Source organism: Crassostrea angulata, chromosome 7 (genome assembly GCF_025612915.1).
Source record: "Crassostrea angulata isolate pt1a10 chromosome 7, ASM2561291v2, whole genome shotgun sequence".
Taxonomy (NCBI): Eukaryota; Metazoa; Mollusca; class Bivalvia; order Ostreida; family Ostreidae; genus Magallana; species Magallana angulata.
The window spans coordinates 22,913,904-22,934,414 of record NC_069117.1 but is presented as its reverse complement, the minus strand read 5'-3'; the positions used below and the strand labels follow the sequence as shown (position 1 = coordinate 22,934,414).

At 33.9% G+C, this 20,511-nt stretch overlaps 1 protein-coding gene and 1 pseudogene across 1 annotated transcript; both read left to right on the top strand.

Moving 5' to 3' along the window:
- Positions 1–2,945: 2,945 nt before the first annotated feature.
- LOC128156120 (uncharacterized) lies at positions 2,946–5,643 on the top strand. Its single transcript, XM_052818138.1, has 5 exons — positions 2,946–3,119; positions 3,342–3,565; positions 4,262–4,422; positions 5,036–5,217; positions 5,373–5,643. Exons 1-5 carry the CDS (start codon positions 3,029–3,031, stop codon positions 5,420–5,422), a joined length of 708 nt encoding a protein of 235 aa, XP_052674098.1. The 5' UTR covers positions 2,946–3,028; the 3' UTR covers positions 5,423–5,643.
- Positions 5,644–15,276: 9,633 nt separating this feature from the next.
- On the top strand, positions 15,277–18,308 carry LOC128156994 (tripartite motif-containing protein 2-like; annotated as a pseudogene).
- Positions 18,309–20,511: the final 2,203 nt, after the last annotated feature.

Here is a 20,511-nt window from a genome sequence, read left to right as displayed (position 1 = left end):
GTCTAAAAATACAGATGGACGATCTTTGAGCTACAGAGCCTCCCATAGTAAGACTTCAATTTACGGCGCACAAAAATATGTGCTAGTTTTTTTTATTATTATTGAAGATTGTGTTATTATTTATCTTTCACTTACACAACAACAAAAAGTATAAATACATGTAAAGTAACATAAATTTTTCCGCGAAAAATTACGAAATCCTTGCAGGTCGTTTATTCTAACTAATTCAGAAATATGACAAGAGTAAATATGGGGTACTCTATATGCAATGTTTTTGCCCCAAAATGACAAAGTTCAACAGCTGATATTTTTATAAATTATCAGAAATCAAAATCCTAGCAATTTGCATACTTCTGATATATATATGTATAAATGATCTGCAAAAGAACAACTTCCTATCTTGAAAACTGTTCGAGGAGTTATCGGTACAATAAGGGTACCTTTCTGACAGCCACTCGCCCGTCTGCAATTTTTACTATTTCAATAATCTGAAACCCGGTTAAAAATTCACTCTCAAAATTCTTAGAATTCAGAAGCAATGGAGTTACATGGGACCCCACGGCGGTCTTCGAAACCCATGCCGCTCAAAATATATTTACTCCCTTAGGAAATTTCTTGATCCGTCTCATTTCTAGAAAAGAGTACGCATTTACTTAAATTCCAGTTTAAATTACATGTCAATTTTTTTTTTTAGAGATATAAGATATTAGGCGTTTCCTTTTATAATACCATGAGAATTATATTACGGAAATTAGCGCATTCGTCACATCGGCAACGATTTTTTTTTCTACATGAACCTCTTCCTGTTTGGTCCAGTTTCAATCATACCTCAATTTTTTTTCTAAAAATAATACCGGTGTTTTCGATAGAAAAGGTGTCGTTCATTAAAAGCTTATTGCAACAGTTTAGCTGAATATTATGTTTATTTTTCGTTCATTCCGGTCCGGCGGTTACGGCATGCCTTTTCCCGCAGCAAGGCAGTTGCCATATAAGGTCATGTCAAAATTCAACAAACTTGTAGACTTTACATTTGTCAATTTGTATCATGTCAGATGTGCTATTGCCGAGCCCGAAGTTACAAACGCAGAAACTACGGATTGAAAGTGTGCAAATTTGAAGGTTTAATTAACTAATGTAAACAATAAAGTTGCAAAATGTGCATCATGCGAAGGAACTGAGTCAAATCTTACACGTGTTTATGCCCGAGTTTTATAGGTAACACGATCAGAATTACACATATTCATGCTCAGGCTCACACATCAACACGATTGCATATTCGGATTTACAAGTCTACATGTCTGGATTTTTGAACACGATTACCCTCCATAAAAAACGAGACTTTTTCTCGTTATCAAGAGATCTTTTCTCATCATAACGAGATATTTAACTCGTAATTACGAGATCTTTTCTCGTAATAACGTAATATATATTTTAGTCTTTCGTAAAAAAAAATAACCTTTCCACGTATAAATATTATTTTGCGTTCCTACAACTCAAAATTGAATTGAAATAAATAAATATCAATTGAAATTGAAATAGCTATATTCGATAACGTTTAAATCATCGATGTATTTTTCGTAATTTTATCTTTAACATTGCTTGTATTATTTTTTGATTAATGGAAGGTTACCAAGCCTATACTTACAGCATTTTTTAAATAGTAGGGGCTAATCGCAGACTTCCATGAAGTTGTACATGTAATACACATGTTAACCATGGTAATCTTTGCACATATAGAAGACTTTGCTGTTTTTTCTGCGTAGATTGCTGATTGACATTAATATATGACACTGATAATGATACTTCACGCACGTTTACTCACTTTTATGCTTAATTGGTCGAATGATTCAAAGATTGGTGTAAATTTATACATGCATTTACCTTATTCCTTGATATCTCTGACTCGTATTCGCTCTCCGTTGTGTAGAAAAAAAACCTGAATGGCACTTGGCGATATGTATTTTCTCAGAATAAAAAAATGTCACCCCTACCGACATTGTACATATGTAAAAATAAACAACTTGAAGGTACATATCGGCGCCATCTTGGATTTATTTAAAACCGCCACACGAGCCTCCCTTTACGCCTGAAACTCAACATTATTTTTTTCTATCATCTCCATAGGCTATTCATCAACAGCACAAATCATTAGAATATATCAAATTGACTTTATTGATTGAAACATTGTTTGATTGATTGATTTATCTTCAATCATTGATTGTTTGGTTAATTGGTGATCTAACATCCTAACTACTCAAAACTCGATGTTTATCATTTAATTTAGTTTATTAACATATTGCATACAATTAAATGGTTTATCAATGTATAAGGTGATTGAAAGCAAGCTACGACAAAGACTGCCAATACGGTGTCCTACACAAGTACAAAATTTGAGTTCAGGTAAGGAACGTAAAATTAATGTATATCAATGTAAAGCTAGAATAAGGAGTCTTATTATAGGTCTCTTGGTTTTCACAAAAGCGAGTGCTATACTCAAATCGAGTCGACAAACCTCGTAAATTCTGAGTGAAAGGTCAGCCATTTTTGGCATAGCACTACGGGACCCAGAAGACGTGCTGGAATGCTGCGAAACTTCTGTAGCTTTAGCTCGTTGTTTTTGCTGCAGGGTGCGTATTATATCTATCACTTCTATTCTATTCTTGATTTCCTTATTTTCATTCCAATTTTTTAAATCCTCCCAAAATGTGGGGGGCCAACTCCATGATAATTCAAATTTTTTTTATATGCAAAATTTAAGAAAATTGGTTGCTGCAAGAAAGGGGGGGGGGGGCTGCCCCCCCCCCCTCCCCAATTCCCCGATGCTACGTGCCTGCATGTATATCTTTTCTGATTAATCCAGTTTAAGATAACATATTGCATATATTGAAATAAATAAGGAACATGAACCAAAAATATGATAACACCAATCCCTAGTGCATATGTATATTGCGTTATTCAAAAGCTATTCTTCCAGTTAGTATACGGTTTAGAAGGGAATTGAACACGAATTTTCAAAGAATCAGAGAAAATGAATTTTGTTTTTCATGTGACCGTTAGTTTGACAGTTTTGATAGTGATGTTTAGTACTGGGTTTTCTGCTGGATCCAATTATTGCAAAGGTGGGTCTCATTTACTTTTTGTAATTTAAGAAATATTTCGCTCTGTGCAAAATCAGTGTCAACAGCTTACAGTTTGATAATTATAAGAGAAGGAGGGTATTTCCCTGGTAACAAGAAACATATTCAATGTGAACTTTATTACATTATTTTCCTAATTAAGTCTTTGTAGTATTGTATAAGATATTTGGTGTTTGGAAATTAACTAGAAAAACATCGTTTTAGATAATTGGGTGCTATTTTTTCATGCACCAAGTGGAAATGGCGAAGAAGTCTTAAAAGCATGGAAAACCAGACACAACAACTGTGATATCGTATCCGGAATCTGCCCATGCTTTATCAGCAATGGCTGTCTGCCGCCTAGAGTCAGATTTGAAACATTCAAATCAAGTACAAAAGTTTTGAGAAGTCCTTACATAGATTACTGGGATTGCTTGAAAATCAGTAAGGTAAATGCCTAAAACGTTCAAATACAGATAATTGCATGCAAAGTTGATACAGCGAACTGTCTAACCAAAATGCTAATCTGTTAGCAACATTTCTTATAGAAGGTAAAATCATTTTAACAAGGGCTTGGGCTTTGGGTAGGTGTGTGTCAAACAGCAATGTGACGTAGGCCTATCTATTTCATTGCCGACCTCTCAGTCATGGCTCCTTGAAATCAACAAGATTTGTCTGGCTTTTGAGCTAAGACTACGCAATCGTTGCATATTTTACTTGAAACCGCGTCATTTTTAACTTGTTTTGACGCAAGAAATAGATAGCTGCGTCCAATTTAAAGTCCAAGGTCATGTTAATATGGTTCTAATTCATTTAAAAACATACTTTGTAACAAATCAAATGATCATAATATTATGTATTGCACGACATAAGTATACACAAATTGGACGTTTTATCAAATAATTTAACTGAAAAACGTTAAACGAGTCAGAATATATTTGTACATGTTAAACATTTTAAATAGAGAATAAAAACAATTGAACAGTGGATCATCATTGTAGTCAATGAAGTCGCAATATTTAGTTATGTATCAATAATCAATATTTAAAAAAGGAATGAAAGAGAAACAACGTTTTGTTTGCGTGCTGAAATGTATCATTTCTACGGTTATCATGATCATTTGTTTTCATCATCATTTTCATTAGGTAAAATTGGAGCTGAGCATTCAGGGGAAAATGGTAGGCTTCGTTGAATTTGATGGCAGAGATTCGAGCTCTTTCAACTGGTTTCACAAAAATAGGATCTTGAATTCAAGTTGGACTGATATGCATAAAAGTCAAACTTACAATGTTTTTTCCATAGACCAGTGAGTATAAATAATGTATTTAAGGGGGCTCACTACACCTTGAAATATTTTCTCAAATCAGCAGAAAATTACTTGATTATGATAAACATCATAATAGATACGAGGATATTTAAGTCAAATAGGCAAAAAATGTGCAATTTTGAATATAAAATTACATTTTCGAAAATTTAATTCAGTAAACATGAGCAAAAGCTCCAGACGGATTCGATCTCATGATCTGCGATTCAGAAGACCAATACTTTAACCACTGAACTACGACGCTACACAACCCATTTGAACGATAGAAACAGTTTAACAAAACATTTGAATCGCCATCTTGTGACGTAGTGTCTTAAAAAGTACAAGTCTAGGTGTAGTGAGGTACCTTAAACAAACTCAATGTGCGGAATGCGTAAATATGACTTTATAAATTTGGTGCATATCCAAGGCGTTAAAAAAATCTTTGCTTGACAATTGCCTGAAACACTGTTTATATAATAGCCGTCCCCCTAAATCTAAAACAATCACATTTTATAGAACGTGTACAACAAAGGATTCAAAAGAATGTATCAAAATATTAAGTTTATAACTTGAGAAATCGATATCTTTTAATCAATGAATTTACTGTCCTTAGAGAATCAAAATATGAGAGACACTTCTTCATTAACAAACACTACAATGGATGCCCTAACGATAGTGGATGGTTAGTTGTAAAGGATGGTAATTTAACTAATCCCTGTGATTGGGAAAAACAAACCAGTTATCCTCAATTTTTGTACGGCCAACATGGACAAGTCACCAAGTGGAACGATATGGGTATGATACCTTTGTTTAAAACCCTCTTGAAATTTTCAACATTTGCACAAAGATATTGAACATATACAATTCCCTAATAGTATAACACATAAACATCATCTATATTCGTTCATTGAATTTTAAGTTGTTTGATTTTTATGGATCTTTTTTTTTAGAATACGGGAAAGCAGACGTTCTTAACATTTATGTCCAAATGGGATACTAGCGGTGTTTTGTCCGGGTTTTTTCTGCATCATCAGCCATGACATGTGATACTAGTGTTTGATTTTTCACGTACAAAGGCAGAGCAGTCGATGGAAAAGTGTAAAACATTTATGAATGTTGAACAGAGGATGGATGTTGACAATTTTTTTTGAATTGCTGTACACAGAGTCTTGCTTTAATTTTTAAAAGACAATTATAGATGAATAAATCCTGTCAAATCATTACATTTTACTTCATTTAGCTTTGTATTTCTAAAAACTCTATAACTATTTGTTTTTAGATTGCAAAGTTGTTTTTATTAATTTCAAATATGTAGTTTATTAGTCTTAGAATTACAGATGTTAAATGGGTAAGGAAAAATGTAGAAAAAAATGTTTGCTAAACTTAATGTATAATGCATTAATTAAAAAAAAAATATGATCAAGAGAGCAGATTCAAGTATAAGAGAAACTTAAGAATGAATATGCAATTTTAGCACATTCTTAGCCATGCATACCAGTTGTACATCGTCCTGGTGTTTTTCATGCTGCTGGGACCTCTTTAACACGTCCAAGCAAAAAAACATTCTAGCGTCCCACGCTTCATTCATATTGAAATTGTTTTCACCAATGAACACATGATGGAAAGTCAATAACGTTTAGTGACCGAGAGTAACGTCATGTACGCTAAAAGAGAACCATTTTAACAAGACCTTGGACTTTCAGTAGGACGTACATGTAGCTATCTATTTCTTGCATCCTAACAAGATAAAAGCAATGCGGGTTTCAAGCGAAACATGCACGGATTGCGTAGTCTTAGCTCAAATGCCAGACAGATCTTGTTGATTTCAGAGAGTCATGGCTGAGTGGCTGATAATGAAATAGACAGGCCTACATCACATTGCTGTTAAACACAACTACCCAAAGTTCGTGCTCTTTTTAATATGGTTCTATAAGTTCTGAATGCCGTTGGACACAATATACTTTAACTATTAAAATACATGTATAAATACTACATGTCATCAAACAGTATTCTTGATTATCAATCGTTCTCATTATCTATTTGCGACAAAATTGGCGTTTTTGAAGTTTTAGGAGTAAATATGATGTGTAAAATTTAACAACAAAGAGTGGGGTGGAGGGTGGGGGTTATTTATAAAACCTGCAACGTGGAACTTGAAACTGAACTTGGAAGGTAATGTCAATTTGCCAACACAAAACTACTCCTAAAATTACATAATTATATTTGTTGTGAATTATATGTAATTTGACCTAATGAGATAATATTGTGAGGAATAATAATGCAGTTTGGAATCTTAAATATGCTCTGGAACTGCACATCAAATCGTACTTTATCAATTCTAATAAAGAGCAAACCTCAAGCTTTTCATATCTAGTGAGTTCAGGTTTCCAGGATAGAACTGATAACGAGTTACTTCGCCTCCTACATTGTATGTCAACGTAGAGGGCACCGCGTCAAGGATTTTCTGAAAAAAAAATATTTGTGTAGAATCTGAATATTATCATCTGGAAAGTTTTATTAAGTCAAAATTAAAGTTTAAGATTCTGTTTTGAGAAGGGAATGTTGTAGTATCTTATTTTTCTCTTTAGTTATTTTTTAAATGTTTTTTATATCAAAGTTTTTATGAAAAGTAGTATATCACTGGTACAAGTCTTTGTCTGGCGTTTTTGGCAAAGCAAAAATGATATTTGTCCATTGGAAGTTTCAGACTAATACGCGTGACGTGATTGCAGAGCAATTCTCCGAAGAGATTGAAGAATTTGAGCGTTTTTCAATATTTGTGGGGTTTATTCACTTTGTTGTCAACCATTGTTCTTCTTTATCAAAACTTTAAATAAAGATATTTTCTTGATAAAGTATTACACTGTAGTTGTTGTCTAAAAGTCCGATGGAAGTATATATTTCTAATATTTATCTTGTAAATAAAACAAACATTGGAGAACTCTGGTATTAATGAACTGTTGAACGCAATAATTTAAGGATAATTCATACGATAGTGGTAAATACATTGCTAGCTAAGTTTGAAAAACATCGCATTCTTAAATACTGAACCCTATTCTAATGATTCATATACATGTATGTTCAAACAATATACACAGTAAAGTGCTGACTAACCCAGAAAAAATAATTTTACTGTCATAAACCGACATAGTTATTCATAATTGGTCGTTTTTTTCCTTAACTGCAAATTCCTTGTCGAACAATTTTGTCCGATTTTATATAGTTTTCATAAAATCGGTTTTGTAAGACAATTTATATTAGGAAATGAGCATATTCATATTTTAGATTGCTTGTGAAGATTTTTTTTAAATCATGTTTACTTTTTGGTTCACGACAGAGTTGAATATTTCTAATATCTTTAGCATTCCTGAAATCGTTGTGTCTGATATTCTTACCACACACGAAGAAGAAAAACAGACAATACTGACTGTACTCTTGGTTTGCTGACAACATTTCATTTAATAAAAATGATGAAATTAAAATCGATTTGAAAAACGATGTCAAAATATGATCAACAAATATGAGGAAGAAAATCTCAAAAATCTTTGAAATAGATAGGCCTACGTCAGGTTGCTGTTTGACAAAACTACCCAAAGTCCAAGCTCTTGTTAAAATGGTTCTATATTCTTTGAAAAACAAAATTATTTATATTGGCGGGTTTTGCCAGACGGCGCAAAGTGCGAAGTCGAAAAGAGCCAGCCTTTGCGTCGCTGTTAATTACCCTTCACGTTTTTCACGATCACAATCTATTTTTAAAAAAATGTCTTGGAAAATAATATTCTCTTAGAACATTGAGTGTGCATTCACTAATGAAGCATTTCTAGTTTTGTTTTTAAATCTAACCCTATGAATAAAGGATCTGCCGACCCTAAACTTGTTTTGTATTACTTGTTGCCTAACGTCCATTTCTTGAGGTCGGGGTTTCTTTTTCACTTGATGTCATCGATCATACTTGTCAGAATATTGTCGGTGTTGTTAGACAATCTTTTCACAAAATTGATATCCATGCGATTTTTGTAATTTTTGTTACTTTAAAATCGGCTTAAAGAGGTTCGTTCCTTAGGTTTTGGGTAGCCATTTTGGCTCACCTCTTGTCTGAAAACTCTGCATCACATGGTAATTCTAGTAGTATACATGTATTTATATTTTATAATGCCAAAAAAAAAATCCATTGAATAAAATTGTTAAAAAAAATACATTTTTACAGAGTTTAGGGACTATATTTTGTGGCAGAAGGTTTTCAAGAAGGAAATAAACAATTTTCATAATTCACTAGTTTTAGAGTACTGTTACTTTAAGTTTAGCTTCCTAATTTTCAGCGCAGACCAAACTTTTAGATAGTTTGTGTATTACGATATATTCATGATGTTCTAAAAGACATATTTAAACTATATTTGATATTTCTATCGGTATATTTTGGCACATTTAGCTAATATTTCATAGAGGTTAAGAAAAAATTAACTCCAATTTAAAATTAGCTTATTTCATGCTATATCTCAAATTTTTGAGATGTGACCCCTACTTGTTTTACTTTAAAATGAGATATTAGTTGTAAGTCCATTTGTATGCAAAGTTTTGAAAATATGACATTACAATATTTTTTTTATTTGCGTTATAATTTGATAACTTCAAAATTTTGTAACATCTGTTGTTGTGTTCATTATGGCTGATTCTCCAAACGCCTACTGCCCAATAATCATTATTCAATTATACTGGGCAATTATGGGGCCTTCTAAAGGGGCACAGGTAAACTTTACCTGTGTTTCCTTGAATGAAAAATAATATAACAGTTTGTAATTTTTGTTAAATTTTGAATGTCTTTATAATTAAAATTGTTGCATAAATAAAAAGAAAACATTGAATCAATTTTAATATATTTATTTAATTTATTAGCACTACATATAATTTAAAACAATAAAATAATGTTTTAAAATTGCATAACATTTCATATACAGTTTTCTTTTTATTTTGACACATAGCACTATTTTAAAACAAACTCATAAATACATGGTTGTCTAAAACATAAATAACAATTCAAAATGACATTAAGTTTTAAAAAGTATAATTCATACCAGTATATATACAATATTTACACATATACTAGTATGGGCACGGAGTCTGTCATAATGTCCTTTCTCTTTCAATGTCACTATGTCAATGTCCTGAATAAAGAAGTTCCGAAGCTGAATCTGCGTAGGTCATAAGGGCGATGATCCCGTCTTGGTATCGCTCCTTCAGGGTCTGCAGTCTTCTCTTGATGTTCGCGTACTTCTTTGTTTCTGAATCTGTAGAATTTCTTTGCCTTTCTGGATGTCCTTGAAGATCTTGAGGACAGTGTAGATGTTTGGGTGCGCGTGTAGGGCCATCCTCTTCAGCTTCCCGTGCCATGCTTTTAAGTTGTTATTGGTCTGTGGTCCATTGGTTCCGAAGTGATTCCAAATAAGTCTGTCACCATTCACCCACTGTTCTGTCACATAGTCTGTAAAGGTCTCTCTCACTTCCGTAAGGTCGGCTTCATCGCGGTCTTCCAGGACCACACGTCTTCGATGCTGTCTAGAGGAACTAGGGGTAGGACGGCTGCTCTTCTTATCAGTTTCTTCACGTTCATTTATTTATTCACAGCTTGGACAAACTTGTTGAAGAAAGTGATTTTTTATCATAATTTTATCTCAGTCATAATTTAGATAATCATCATTTAAAATCTCTGATTTTAATTTATACCTTAAGAAATAATGTTTTATTCTTATTTTGTTAAGATGTAAGTTTAAAAATGAAGAAAGATATTTAATTTTAATTTTTTTTAATTTAATGATTATTTTATTTCAGTGAAACATTTAGGTTATTAAAAAAATATGGTATTTTTAATATAATGTCAGGTACATGCAACCATTAACACTATTTATTGCGTCTTTTTTTTAATTAAAAATAAGACAATGTCGTCTACCTGTGAACGAAAGTATATACAGGTAAAGTCTACCTGTGTCACAAAGTATATACAGGTAAAGTCTACCTGTGTCCCAAGTTCAAGTTCAAGTTCATTTATTCGCTCAAAACCATTTCAAGCACATGGTACATGAGGACAAAAATTACATTAAAATATACATATAAATTGGTCAGAGGTAAACATATATTAATATAAAGGTTATAGAGTTAGGAAAAGTTATACAAAGTGAAACTCATGGAGGACAGACTACCTCCCAAAGTATATACAGGTAAAGTCTACCTGTGTCCCCTTAGAGGGCCCCATAATTGCCTTGACCAATTATTATTTTTAATTGAGGAGTAGTCGTTCGGAGAACACACCTTCATGGCGTACTGGCCTTTGAAGCCACCAGTAAAGCAAGAATTTTTAAACTTTGACTTAGATTTTACTTTTATAGTCACTACATGTGTTCAACTTCATATTGTATTAAAATCATAACTAAATAAAAATTCAAACTATAAATATTTGTTTGATTCTTCAAATTATCAATTTCCATGTCAAATCTTAGCAAACATTTCAGGAAAATTATCATTTCTGTTTGGAACCCTATATTTCGAAAAAAAAAAATGGCATGTGACATGGGTCAAAAATAAAATAAATAAACGTTTGAGGTCCTCATCTATATATCGAAGTGGTTTTCGGATAATTGACATTACTACTATTTCAGGTGCCAACCTCCTCAAGATATGTTTCAAGGTCTTTACAAAATTTTAAGTTATCGATGTGCCGCCTAAAATGCTGACGTCGTCACTATACTACGAAGCCACACTTCAAATTGTCACAACACGCGCTATAAAAATATTTCAAAGTAATGTTATAACCAAATCAATCATTGGGTTAATAATAGAATGATTAACAAAAATAAATGCATATTTTATTTCAAATGGTTTAAATTCGAAAAGTACTCATCCTGGCGATTTTCATATCTAAAGTTGATTTTGAATTTAATATTTTGGCATTGCACCGCATGTTAAATTTATGAACGAGTATGCTTTCATATTACTAATTTGATCTCGCACAATATTGTATATCAAAACATAAATCTAATGCAAATTATTTGAACCTTTTGTGGCACAAGTTTCATCTCCCTGCGTCTTTGATGAATTGAATAACGCTACTTGTCTATGCTTTATTTGGGACAACCCTCATTTCACATCACAGGATGAATGACCATCTTTAAGTCCTCCTTAAAGATAGCTTAAAGGTGTTTAAAGGTAGCTTAAAGACGATCTTTAAGCCACCTTTAAGCTACCTTTAAGCTATAAGTATTGCTTAAAGGTGGCTTAAAGAAAGCGTAAAGATGGCTTAAAGGCAGCTTAAAGACCATCTTTAAACCACCTTTAAACCACCTTTAAGGACAACTTATAGGTCCTTAATGTCCAAACTTCTTTAAGCCACCTTTAAGCCACCTTTAAGCCACCTTTAAGCTACCTTTAAGCCACCTTTAAGCCATTAAAAAAAATTAATTCAATATTGTGCTTAATTTCCAAAAAAAGGTATTAACTTTATGAAGAAAAGGTATTAAAACGGTTTTTGTTCTAGAAAGAAAAATGAAAAAAAAACCACAAAAAAAAACCCCGGCCACGGCGAGAATTGAACCCGGGACCCTGAGCTTACTAGCATCACCACACATCCTCTGCGCCACGGCAACTTCCATATTTATGAGCGTTTTTATATCCTATATATCAGTGGATATTGAATCACTGTATTGAATGTGTTTACTTGAAAAGATTTTGACAAACCATTCAGTTTGTAACAATCAATTATATCTAATTTATAAATTAAATAAAATAAAAGTGTAAGAAAGAAAATGAAATCATTTCTTTTATTAAATGCATTGATACTATTAGGGTATTTGTTCAATTTCCCGCAATTTCCCGGTTTTCATGATCGCGGCGCCGTTCCAATATGTTGAAATATTTACATGTAATTGTATGTACATGTACATGATTTTTAAACTATCAATTCTATAACAAACAAAATTACCAATTACCGGTGACGTATTTACTGCATGTGGCAATTGCAAATGACTTGTACATACAATTGTATGATGTGCCAGGCCGGGTATATTTGACATATTTACCCTTATACATATATTTAAATAATCAACCCCTATTTATGATCACCGGTACATTAATTAATTAGCCTCAAGGTTTTACTCTTACATACATGTATCGTTAATTTGTAGACGTAACATCTTTGAAACCCATAGCTAGGAAATAATACTTTGAAAATGAATTACAAATGTAAATTAACTTTTATTCACTAGACTTATCGTATACTCGTACATACTAAGATTCAACGCCTTTAGAAACCCTGACGTGCACCTGGGCACACGACACACCTGTTGTGTATATCTTGTATATTCTGTGTTAGTTCCAGGGGTTTTCTAAAGTTGGACAAACAATAGACTTTAATTAGATATACACAAACATGCACCCGGGCACACGACACAGTTGCTGTGTATATCTTGTATATTCTGTGTTAGTTCCAGGGGTTTTCTTAACGCGGGGGTGTTAAGGAAGCATATGGAATCTGAGTTACATGTAATTCCGTGAAATCACAAATCTTAGTTATTATGTACATATTCAAATATATAAGCAACGAAACGTAGACCAAAAACAAATAAAAAATACTGAAGACAATTTTTGCCAGAAATTAGTTTGTATTACGTAGATTTACACATTGATGACGTCATGACTAAAAGTTGAATGTCGTGTGAATTTGATCGGAAAGCATTGTAAACATATTCAAAATATAACTAATCTAAGAACTCTAATAAAGTATTGTGGTGTGATTTATTGAGAATTGAACATAAGGATACTGGGGGAGATGTTAGTTTTATCAATCATTAGCTAAAAGGTATGTAAATTTGCTTTTATTTCTCGGCCAGGCTTTCCTCTGTCGTTGTTTACAATATAAAAATCCGACTATAGAACAACACTACCCCGTGTATATTGAACTTGAAATTTTATACGTATCGTTAGTTTGATCAATGCTTAAATTGAAAAGTGCTGCTAGAATCCCATGGTGTGTGTTGTTTTAATGCAATTTGCCGTTTTCCGTGCAAACTTTATAAAAGTGGGGAAGGTTTTACGAGAACCGGATGAATAACTTTTTAATAAGGAAAAACCTAGGATTCTAGCAGCGGTTTTGATTAAACTGAGATGTTTTGCTTTCACTTGGTATGTTTACTTTATTTTGGAAACCGCGGGTTAGTGTTGTTCTATCTCATTATATGTTAAGGAATATACGTAAGCTATTTATAGTTGTCACGTGATAATTTACCAATGTGGCAATGATGTACTACCCGATTTTATTGCACTGGCATCTATTTTAAAGGATAATACTAAGTTTTTGATCTTATTTAAAATATTTATTTAATTTCACGATTTTTAATACAACAGTCAAAATATGACGGCATATTGCCCATATGCTTCCTTAACACCCCTGCGAAGTTGGACAAACAATAGACTCTAATTAGATATACACAAACGAACAAAACTATGTCTAGACAAACAAAGCAGTAATACCCTGCCCGATATAACAAAGGCAGTTGAGAGTCTTTTCATCTTTAACATGTATCTAGCAGATCTAGAGTTAGAAATAATGAAAATTGAAATAAAAATACAAACCTTAAACCAATTAACAAATTAAATCATGCATTTTTGGTTCATTATCTTTATTTTGTTTAATAACCAGATGAACTGAGAGAGAGAGAGAGAAAGAGAGAGAGAAAGAGAGAGAGAGAGAGAGATTTTTTTCACCGATTAATTTATAATAGGAAACAAACATACTTTAATTAGTTTTACCCACATATTAAGATACAGAGACTGCGCTCATACCTACAATAATTTTGAAACCCCCCAAAAATTATAAAGAATTTTATAACGACAATCTGTGTCCATCAGAGCGGTGCTGATGATAGCGATCTGTGTTTAATGGAGCGACGATTAAAACCGCCTGGAACACCCCCCCCCCCCCCTTCCTTGGAAATTATATTATCACTCGGATGACCCCCTCCCATCTCTATAAAACAGCTTTTGCATTTAATATATGTTTTTATTGTTCAGCTTGATCAATATTGACTTAAAGGCCACTTAAAGACAGTGTAAAGGCAGCGTAAAGAGAGCGTAAATGCCACTTAAAGATGCTTAAAGGTGGCTTAAAGGTGGCTTAAAGGTAGCTTAAAGAAGTTTGGACATTAAGGACCTATAAGCACTTGCTTAAAGGTGACTTAAAGGCGGCTTAAAGGTTGTATAGCCTTTAAGCTCCTCTAAGTCACCTTTAAGCCACCTTTAAGGACTTGCTTAAAGATGGTTTTTCGCCCTGTGTGCATAGTCTCCTGAAGTTATAACAAATATAAAATATTTTACTCCAGATATCATTATTTATAGATTTAATCATAAGTATAATCGTCATAAACTCATGTTTGGTAGCAAAAATTATAGATTATTAAATTATAAATAGTACAGCTTATGTTCATCTATTAGAATGGCACTTTAACTTTGAATTTACCAGCATTAATTGTGATAACAAATTAAAACTGTACACATAAATTATATACATTTAATCAAAGCCAATTACCTGTAAATTGTTTATATGACAATTTAAATAATAATACCGAAATGTTATGACAGTATTTACTTTAATCAGTTTATTGTGGTTCATTGTGGTATCATTGTGGTTCATTGTGGTTTATTGTGGTTAAAAGACAAGTGGCAGCCGTTTTTTCTCGTTTACAGTAATTGCACGTTCGAATTAAGAATATTTTGATATTTAAAAGGGTTTTCACATGATTTATAGTGCAATCGATATAAATCATTTTAACAATTATAAATCATTCCAACTGTTAAAAACCCCTCGCAACGTCACCTATGCAGTTGTTTACAAATGGCCGCGCACAGTGTAGTTCGCAGTCTTACGGACGAATATCTCACTTGCCGCATTTGTTTACAAGCCTTCGACCGACCACGGCGTGTCTCGTGTCAACATTCGTTCTGTACAGACTGCATACGACAGTTGGTGACGAAATCCCCCGCCAGTCGAGGCCCGGACAAGCTGCTGTGTCCACTCTGTCGCTCGGAGGTCCTAATTCCAGCTGACGTTTCGCTTGACGACTTTGTAATTTACCGATTGATTCACTGATAGTTGACCTACAAACCACGCTATCCCGCCACAACCGGAATCCGGAAATAAGCAGAACAGCAAATGTAAACAGCAACGATTCGTGCAAGGCTCATCCCGGGAGGCAGCTTGGTCATTACTGTTTTCATCATGCGCAATTAATATGTGCGAAGTGCATTGACGACTTTCATCACGAGCCCCATTGTCGCTGTCGGTCATTGATAGAGGCACGCCGTGAACTACAGCCCCGAGTTGATCGTGTATTACAACGACTGCATTCTGAGGTACGAATTTGTGTCTTTGTTTACTTTTTAATGCACCTGCCGCTTTTTAAGAGTAAATATTTTTCGCCAATTGAACGTCGATGTTTTCCGATTTATTACTTTTAAAGCACAGCTTGTATTAAAATGTGTGTGTGTATGAAACTAGGTCATTTAAAGGATATTTACACACGTACTTAGCGGCAGCTAGAACTTTCACTTTATAGAAATGTATGTATCGGCAAATGTTCTTAACAATGATTATTTCTGGCAATTCGCTTGCATCGGCATTGAATGTTTTGATATTATACAGGAACAATTTATCGGAAGATTTGGCTTGTAGATTATTCTGAAGAGAAACTACTTTGGATATTGGCATTGTATAAGGCCGTTGCCCTGGTGTTAATGCCAAATGAATGGCGTTATTATGGGATAGAAAAAGCAAATCTTGTTAAGAATATTCAGAAGATTAGCTAGGACTGCGTGATAATTCTCATCTAAACACAATAACGTGCAAACGATGGCAATCTGATGCTAATTTAGTTTCTAGGGGCTACAGCTGTGAACACGTATATGAAGAATCGCCTTTGCCTGTATCGCTCCTATTAAAAATATTTATATTAACAAGAACCCGAAGTTATTGAAACTCTCAAGGAAAAATCCCTTGGTACCGTGTCAAGATCGAAATGCGTTTGTTTGTTTTCTCAGTTCTGTTTAGATTTCGAAACAGCTCTATATAAAAGCTTTTTTCATGCCGACACCTGAATGGCAAATAAAATCCTTCCAATCACATGTACTGCTTTAATCATTTTTACAGCTAGTGTTAGATTACCTGAGTTCTGATTCTTCAGTAACAATGGTAAATATAATAATGAAACAGATAATCCAGAAAGTCTGCATATTTAAATTAAATTAATTATATTTTAGAAGTTTCGTTGTTTTGATAAACGTACTCTTTTTCTTTATTAGTTGAATGAGGCCGAATTAGAAGCAGCAAAGGATCAATCTTTTGAAAACAGTAAGCAAAAAACATTGGATGACATCACCAACTTGGAACAGAGGCTGGAAAAAATCTTCGAATCTTGCAGACGTCAGATTTCTGTTCTAAGATCAGACGTTGAAAGGTTGAATAGGGAGTACATTTTGAACAGAAAAGATTTCTTCACTGTCGTGCATTCGTTGTTAGAATCTACAAGCCATTTGGAAAGTCTTAACCAAGGTAACGATAACAAACATTTGATTGAATTGTTACTGTCTGTGGAAGGCCAGTTGAGTAACAGCATTCAACGTTTGCGTGATTTAAAAACTAACGATAAAGCTGCAAGTCTTGCTTTCACTTTGTATGACGAGGTCAGTGAATTTATTCGTAGATTTTCGGCCGTTGGTTTCATAGAACTACAAGGGATTCCGAGTGATTTGAGTGCTGATTTGTCTCATTTACAGCTTATAACTGCTAATTCCGATGTACTACCTCTCTCGCTGAGTCATATTTTAAACAGAAGAAATTGAAAACAATCAAAAATGGCCGGAAACAATGTTGCTTGTAGTGCCATCCGAGAATTCGATGCGAAATTGCCAGAAGAATTGTCGTGTTACCTAAACAAAATTGTGTTTCTTCCATTAACGAATGATATATGTTTATTGGACAGAGAAAACGCCAAACTCAAACGATTTTCTATGCTTGGTGACATTAAAGGGTCCCTGTCACTGATAGACGTTCCACACTCGATGTGTTGTATGCGTGAAAACGGCAACATTGTCATTACAAAGCCAGACAAATCAATTTTGGAGATAGTCGAAACATCACGAGAGAAGTTCAACATTCAGCGGTACATACAAACAGACAAGAAGTACTTCGGTATCTGTCAGGTAGCAGAGGACAAGGTGGCAGTGTCGTCATGGTCCCAATCTTGTATTGATATAATGACTGTGAACGGCGTAGTGGAGGTTTCTGTATCCACGGAGACTCTCTTTGCAACGCCGGAAAGTGTTCCGAACATGCTATGCTTTACGTCAGATGGACACGTGGTTGTTACGGCCGTAAAGGATACGATATGTTGCATCTCACAAGACGGCAGAGAAATTTGGAAACTGTCTATAAATGGCCATATTGGAGACATAGCTTGTGATCAGAAATCCAAAACTATGTACATTGTGTTAAAAGACGAGGGGAGTGTGTTACGGGTCAATGAATCGGGCGTCATTATGTCCCCCATGTTGAATTTCACCAACAACACTCCGATATCCATAGATGTTAACAAGGAAGATATCTGTGTCACAGATAAAAATGCGAAAGTTATTGTATATGAAAAGAATTGATGTTTGTATAATATATGTTTTTTACAATAGGTGTGTCAGTAATTTTCAGCATTTAAAAAAAATGATTGATTGACTCTAAACAAGATTCATGCAAAACCAGTGCTGTGCGCCTAATTAGACTTAGTTGTTTGGGAAAATATCTAAGTGACATTGTTACATTTACAAATGTACTACGAAAATATCAAAGTTCAAAAAGTTATTTTCATTTGATAAATTTGCCTGATGTTAATTGCTAAGTAGATGTGTATTGAAAGCAGGAAGAATTGCCTGTATAACGTATATATGCTGTACATGATGCTACATTGTATTAGCGAGTAATTAGTCTAAAGTTCCAGTTCGAATTTTAATTGTGAATTAGGTTTATTGCAAGTATAAAGATCAAAATATAAATTAAATAGTAAAACTTCCACAACACTCATCATTTTACATGTGAGCAAATACAAATTATATATTTTGAACATTGGGATTTTTAGGTCGGCAGGTAATATATATTAAGTTTCCAATTTGAAGCTGAACATGATAGTAAGAACTTTTCTCTGCCATGCCTCTCTTTATGCGCAGGTATATTTTAGCTTTATTAACTTCTTCACAGTTGGAAATATGTCGCTTGTACTTGTCACCAGGTCGCGTAAAATTATTTGAAATGCACACACTTGTTCCAAAATATGAGCAAAGTAAGGTCAATTCATTATTTACTGTAAAAATGCACATATGACAACACAACAAAATAAGATGCATATACTCAGTAAATGTAAGAAATACAAGAAGTCGGTCATGAGTTCCATGTCATTGTGTGCAAACAGGTAAAACGAAAAGGTATATACATGTGTACGCAGGTGTGATGATATCGGAGACCAGAAAGCTATGGTATGGCTATCTACGAGTCGTGTACAGAATCGGCTTTACACACCTTCCAAATAGCTACATCTAGCGTTACCCTGGAAACGGTAAACAACACATAAAGGAACGTACGAATGGCGCTCAAATTGCGGCTCCTCATTGCTTAGTTCGATTCTACGAGGAACAGATGAGTCTTTGAATTACATTTATAGATACTTACACGTGTACTTTGCATCATTGTATAATATTATTGGATAAAATCTACAAATGGATCGAAGACGATCAATGTAGGATGTACAAAAGTTTTACGACGATACCAATTTTACATCCAACTTTGGTCTAATATTAATGATTATTACACACAACAAAATGACAATGAATGTGTTGAAAGAACACGTTTTATGAACCAATCCCACTAGTATTTACATAAAATTATACCCGTAAGTGTAGATAAATGAAACTGTAGTCTAGTATTGACCACTTCCGATATGTAACTGTGTTTTTAGCAAGTGCCACGTGAGTTTACATCGACTTTTTACTATTGTCTCCCGCGTATTGAATGCTGCTGCAGCTGAGGACCATTTTACGCAGTGTTTTATACAGTGGGTTAATTGTCGCATCCGTGACAGATAGAGTACACTTCCTTCTATCGTGCAAATGTTACAGCTCTACTAGTATTCATCAATTACCCGAAAGGAATGTTCAATATTTCGTAATCAGTAAATGAATCATTGCAGATTATTGATCGGCCTTTTTAAGGGCATGACAGTAATTTGGAAAAATGTAGCTTCATCAATTGCATCGTTTAATTGATGTGCGTCTTCCTTGGTTTTAGTGATATAAATATTTGTACTGATTCGGGAATAGTAGTATGTTTGTAAAATTAAAGAAATTGCTGCAATTTATCATATTCGTTTCCCAATCACTTAGATCATGAATGGATAAAATTATAACAGAAAATTTTAGGGAAAAGACGCAAAAACGGACAAGGAATAGATATATATTTCTTGCTTCTTATAACAACATTTCCCCTTTACTGTTAATCCATACATTGTCCCATATTCGAATGCTCAAAATGATTTTTATCATTCATGCGTTGATAAGGGATGTGGGTATTCGAGTGAAAATACATACCGAAAAATGAAACAAATTGGTTTATATATTAATTGAGATTTATATACTAGTAATTGAAAGCTTAAATAATTTAAGATAAAAAAGAAAAGAATTGGGTCCGCTTGTTTTGGACGGGCTGCCAACCGGTGCCTATTCACGGGCGCGATCCCACTACTGCAGAACACGGGGACTTCTGCCTGCTGTGTCACCACCCTGGGCCTGTACGTCCCTCTTTAGACAACCTGGTGAGCTGGGCTCCCCCGAGCTAACCATATTGATGCCCTGCTTAGTGCAGATGCCCGATCGACATAGGTTTACCGTCCACAAACCCTGACCCAAGTAGCTAGATTACAGGAGCACGCCACTACTCCCAGTCAATGACCACACGGCAGATTATCCTTATGAAGTTCATCTATTGTATCGTTTTTGTTCTTCAGACTGAGTTCG

Bases quoted from the DNA above. Each gene is read 5' to 3' on its own strand.
- LOC128156120 (XM_052818138.1), top strand. From the start codon at position 3,029: ATGAATTTTGTTTTTCATGTGACCGTTAGTTTGACAGTTTTGATAGTG. The intron at 3,566-4,261 runs GTAAATGCCTAA...CATTTTCATTAG, and splicing joins ATTGCTTGAAAATCAGTAAG to GTAAAATTGGAGCTGAGCAT. The intron at 5,218-5,372 runs GTATGATACCTT...CTTTTTTTTTAG, and splicing joins CACCAAGTGGAACGATATGG to AATACGGGAAAGCAGACGTT.